Source organism: Plasmopara halstedii (assembly GCF_900000015.1).
Source record: "Plasmopara halstedii genome assembly, contig: Scaffold_614, whole genome shotgun sequence".
Classification (NCBI taxonomy): domain Eukaryota; phylum Oomycota; class Peronosporomycetes; order Peronosporales; family Peronosporaceae; genus Plasmopara; species Plasmopara halstedii.
Genome location: NW_020187532.1, coordinates 429090 through 434129, shown reverse-complemented (window position 1 = coordinate 434129; position 5040 = coordinate 429090). Strand labels below are relative to the sequence as shown.

Genomic DNA, 5040 nt, shown 5'->3' with positions numbered 1-5040 from the left:
TAGCCCTGCTGCACGGAGGATGTACTCCAAAGCACTTGCGCGGAGCGGTGAGAACAGTTTTGTGGATGCTGTGGATACACAGAACTCTGGTCACAATGTGCATGATGCAGATGCAGTTTCCACTATAAGTTAAAGTAGTGTCAGGCAAAGTGCGACGTTGATTCTTTGTAGATGGTTTTGAGAAACCTTACAAGCTATAAGTGACACTGGCGCGTCGATAAACTTTGTTCGAGCGCAAGTTGTGACTGGTCAAGGTGTTAGCCTGCCCCAAGGTTAAAACTGAAATGACCATTTGTTTAGCGATTAGATCTACGATGAGAATGTCATAGGACGTCAGTCCCTTAGCAACGAAATGTGAGGATTTTCTAGATGAAGACGAGTTTATCCCTTTCGACCTCGATAATAAGCTTGATAACATCCTACGTATGCCATGGTTAAAGCATGATCAGCCTAGCGCTAACTGAATGAAAGTGAAGATCGTCGTTAACAAGTCGTGCAGCGCTAACTCTAGCTGTATGATGACAAACACAAGAATCATCTTTTAAAGAAGTTTCCAATGCCCCAAGAGATATCAGGGTGTGTGATGGCCCTCATGTTTGCAGGACAAGTCCGGGAAGACGAAAGTAACGACACCAACTGGAGGTGGAGCACTCAGACAAACTGTCTCCTTTGGCATCAACATGGGAGTCGTGGGCGATGGTAGTATGAAGAATAGTAAGCAAAGCTTCGTCCTAATAGAAGAAAAAGAAGGCCACCAAGAGAGTTTTCCGTCGAGTGTTTTGCGTACCCCTGATCAAGGTACAAGTTGTATTAATGAAGGACAAATTCAAGTTAAGACACTTTGAGTGAGTTTTATAATATTATGGCCTACAACGAAGAAGGTGGTGTCGATGTTATCCATCAGTTGAAGATTAAAAATTCCTTCAAGTTGATTCAAATAATTATTTCTCTTACCGTTGATAAGATAGAAGACGGAAGCATAGCCTGGCAAAAGGCGGCATTTTGCAAATATGTGCGATCGTCGAAGAAGCTATCGACGATGTCATCAATGCAACTGAAGTTTTTGATGAGAGGGTACGGAAGAAAAGATTTTATGAGCAGGTGCGAGACACGCTGAGGACAAAATCGGTGTGTGAACTTGTCAAAGAATTTGTTGATATATTCTCAGACAAGGTGCCGGACAATTGCCATCTGACAGCGGTATTAGTCATGTGATTGAAAACTTCCTGGTACAAAGTGATGGATGAATCGGCAGTGGTGATTACCAAAAAAAAGTCATTGCCTTCGACGAGATCTTTGCACAGCGACAGAAGGCTGATTATGTGCTTGAGAGCAAGTCTCCGCACTGTAGTCGAGCCTTCTGTATGATGAAAGGCACATAAGGCTAGCGCATTGTTCACGCTTTTAACAACCTAAACGATGCTGAAACTTCAGTCCCACGCATGCAAAAAATCCTTGATGAAATGGCTGGCAGTACCGCTTTCAGCGCAATCAATCTCAGAAATAGTTCATCACAGGTACAAATGCGCGAATATGATACACCACTCAATTGCCCCCAGTGGTATGCTGTGGAATTGGCTCGTGATACCACCAATTTTGACGAACGATCTCGCAGCTTTTGACAGAATGGTCACAAATCTTTTTCGATCATTGAGAGAATTTTCACCGAGTCACTTTGATGTTCATAGTAAGAAAACAGATGAGTAGTCTGGTGTCGATGTTCATCTTGATCATCTTCGTCAGTTGTTCTTAGTTATGCGAAAGAATAAAGTCAACGCTAATCTGAAATATGCACCTGAGAAACCCGTTTTGTCTTATAGGAAAAAACGTTGTTTGTGTAACTCAGTGGAAATACTAATCTATCAAAGATTGGTCTGTGCCAAACAATGTGAAACAGCTGATAAGTGTTAGGCTTGGCGATTTATTTGCACAAATACACGCGCAATTACACAGCTCGAAGACTTCTTTATGAGATGCATACATCAATATCATTTCGTCCGTCATCATGCAGCTAGATCTAGCGATGCTTGACTTCTTTACCTCGATCTTATATTCAATCAGCCAATGCTAGGCTGATCTTGTTTAAAATTGTCAAGCGAATGACTTGCTTTGACATCTTCATCTTAGTTTTTATCACTTTAAGAATGATCACTTCTTTTTGCACCTTGGGCAGGCTAACCCCATGATCAGTCATAAATTGCGCTCCAACAAAGTTGTTCGACGCACCAGTGTCAATCAAAACTCCTAGTGGCCCCTCAAAAGCATCTACAAAGACTCTTTGGACAGTGAAAGGTACACTTTGCCTGGCACCATTTTTTAGTGGAAAATGAATTTGCATCACGCACGTCGTAACAGGCGTTTTGTGTATTCACATTATCCACAGTACTCCATTTGTTCTTAGTAGGAAGTTCCGCCCCTACCGGTCGTTTTCGTTGCTGACCATTGCGAGCGTTTGGTTCAGACAGACGACCTTTATAACATCCGCGGTTATCCGGATGAGGAGCCTGTGTCTGTTGCCTACTCGACAAGGACACTCTGCGGTTCTGAGCAATATGATTCGGCGTGCCCCACCTTTCATCGTTGCGAGAGCGCTAATATCCATGTGCGAGATGACCATTAGATCTGGACAATCGCTTGAAGCAGTTGACCGACGCGTTTGTGGTGGTGACGAAGCCGTTGAACTTGGATTACTTGGTGCTGAACTTTTCTTGCGTCGCACGGTTGATGGCTTCGTCCAGCATCTTGGGATACTAACGAGAAAGTTGATTCTGAATTGGCCCATCGCTCAAACCTGCCATGAACGTTACAACTTGCGTTAGATCGTCAATTGGCTTGTCGACAATACTCGATGCCAAGCATCAAGCACGCTGTACCTACTGTGTTGGTCGTAACGACCTTGAAGAATCTTCAAGAACTCGGGATGGTCACAAAACGCATTCTGTGGTGGTTCAAACGCCTTTTTTAGCTTGATCTTGAAGTGTTCACTGCTGATAAAGCAGTTCAAGCCCGCTAAACGCTTACCATACGCCCAACACTTCGCACGAACCACAAGATTGGACATTGCGGACAGCGCTTGCTGCAAAGTGTCTAGTGGCTGTCTTAAAAGAGGCTCGTTCAAATATCCCCAGCACTATAACACGTTCAGGATCGCGATATTGCCCGTCATAATAGCTCTTGAAGATGATTGTTTGTCACTGTGTTTGTCCAATACGTCGATGACATTTTGAGCACGGTAATAATCCTTGATAGCAGTGATGATAGCCTATTTTTCTGTAAAATCCGTTTCCAGGATTGAAGCCGAAAACGCATCCAGAGTGTCGAAGCTGAAAAATCCAGGTCATTTGCAGATGGATGACCCATAACATGGATGAATGACAGATCCATAACTGGTGTTGTATATCAATGTATATATGAAAAACGGGCATGTACTGCGTCAAAGCTAGCCTGTGGAGAAAGGATAATTTCAACATTACTGAGCGAAACTTGTTTCATTAGCCTTCTCTCACGCATGTACCTTCGCCTTTTGTTTCTGCAGCTATCCTCAACCCGAATGTAATTTTACTATACAATAATTTATTATAATTTGATTAACGAATCCATGAATGATTTTTTGGCGGGATAGTAAATAAGCGTGCTGTATATCAATTTAGCATCGTAATTAAATGAGGGAATAAGTATTGGTAACCATGAAGATGATAGAGCTCCAAAAAGGAGAGAGGCCCAGCGTACACGTGGACTGCTAGCGCACTTTAAAGAAGAATAAGTAAGAAATGCATATTTTTAATAGTCTCAATGCCTTCATTTCACATACATGTACTTTTGAACTAGCTGACGGTAGAGGTTTCGGTTTTGGCTGCTGAAAAAACGTTCAAGTTCAATCTCTGTGCGTTTCTTAACCTCGGAAGATAGAAACAGCATTTGTTCCAAAGTTTAATGTAACGTCGTTGTATTTTTCTTGTTTTTCAAAATTAAAAAGTTATAAACATTACGTATTTTTAATAATAACAAAGTTAAAAATAATAAAAAAATATTTTACCCTGTTAACAAGAAAGCCTTATTGACTGTAATAACGAGCTAAAGCAACGACTAAAATTTAAGTACTCAACAGGGGCGTTTCTGTAACCTGCGCGACTTATTTACGTAAATAAACAACTCATATGAATTTTTTTATTAATGCAACAATTTTACGAAAAAAAAATGAAGAAAATTGAACGCGGCAAATGCGTAAACATCTTGCTATTCAAGTCTTCACACCAGCGACACGTGATTTTTTTTGAAATCGATTTTCTTTTTTCTCATACGAATAGCGAAATATTCAGCCAGGGATGAACCTTCAGTCGGCGCCTGGATATTATATCCTTCTTGAAAATGCTCCCTTCCCCAATGAAGTATTTCAGCCCAATTATGGGAAGAATCATGAATAAGCTGGTCAATAATTATATCAGAGTCTCGTAAACCATGGAAACAGTTATAACGGAGAGTTTCAGTAGCAAAATCCATTTTGTGTACTTGTTTAATCACTTCGTTCGCCAGCGGCTTTAATTTCGTCAATTTCGCCTTTCGAGTATCCCAAAACCCAAGGGGAAAGAACATGATTCTTTTTATTAGTTGAGCGTCCTCCAGAGGGTTTGACCTCAACAAGAAAGTCGTTCGTTTTGTGTTGATGACGGCAGTCGTAGAATCCACAGCATAATTCTTCACAAGTATGGCTGTAAGTCCGACCAAGATCGAAAATGCACGCATCGGCAAGTCACAGGAAGAAGTAGTGTCAAGTCGGGAATTGAATAATGCTTTTTTGTTCGTCGTCGTTTCTCTCACTATCTACCAGTGGTCCACACGAAAAAGGTATTACAGTAATCATTTATTTTTTGAAACAAAGATGGTATTGACATTTGCGAAATTTATGTAAGCGGCGTAATCACCGACCATTGGATAGAGCAGTGACATATAAGTAGCACCATTTTTCAGCTTTTGAGAATCAGGGAAGGTCGACAATCTGGCAAATAAACCTTCGATCAAAAGCCAATCCGTAGACAAGGG

At 41.3% G+C, this 5040-nt stretch overlaps 2 protein-coding genes across 2 annotated transcripts in view; both read right to left on the bottom strand.

Moving 5' to 3' along the window:
* Positions 1-3641: 3641 nt before the first annotated feature.
* Positions 3642-3918, bottom strand: PHALS_12114 (uncharacterized protein; the record flags this gene model as incomplete). The annotated part of the gene is made up of 2 exons (XM_024727596.1): positions 3642-3747; positions 3812-3918. The coding sequence occupies 2 exons, from the start codon at positions 3916-3918 to the stop codon at positions 3642-3644; spliced, it is 213 nt and encodes a 70-aa protein (XP_024578157.1).
* A 595-nt stretch (positions 3919-4513) lies between these two features.
* Positions 4514-5040, bottom strand: part of PHALS_12113 (uncharacterized protein) — a gene marked incomplete at both ends in the record, with an annotated part of 1207 nt that continues 680 nt past the window's right edge. The window contains one exon of the mRNA XM_024727595.1: positions 4514-4709. Within this exon, the coding sequence (XP_024578156.1) occupies positions 4514-4709 (196 nt within the window). The remainder of the gene's footprint in view (positions 4710-5040) is intronic.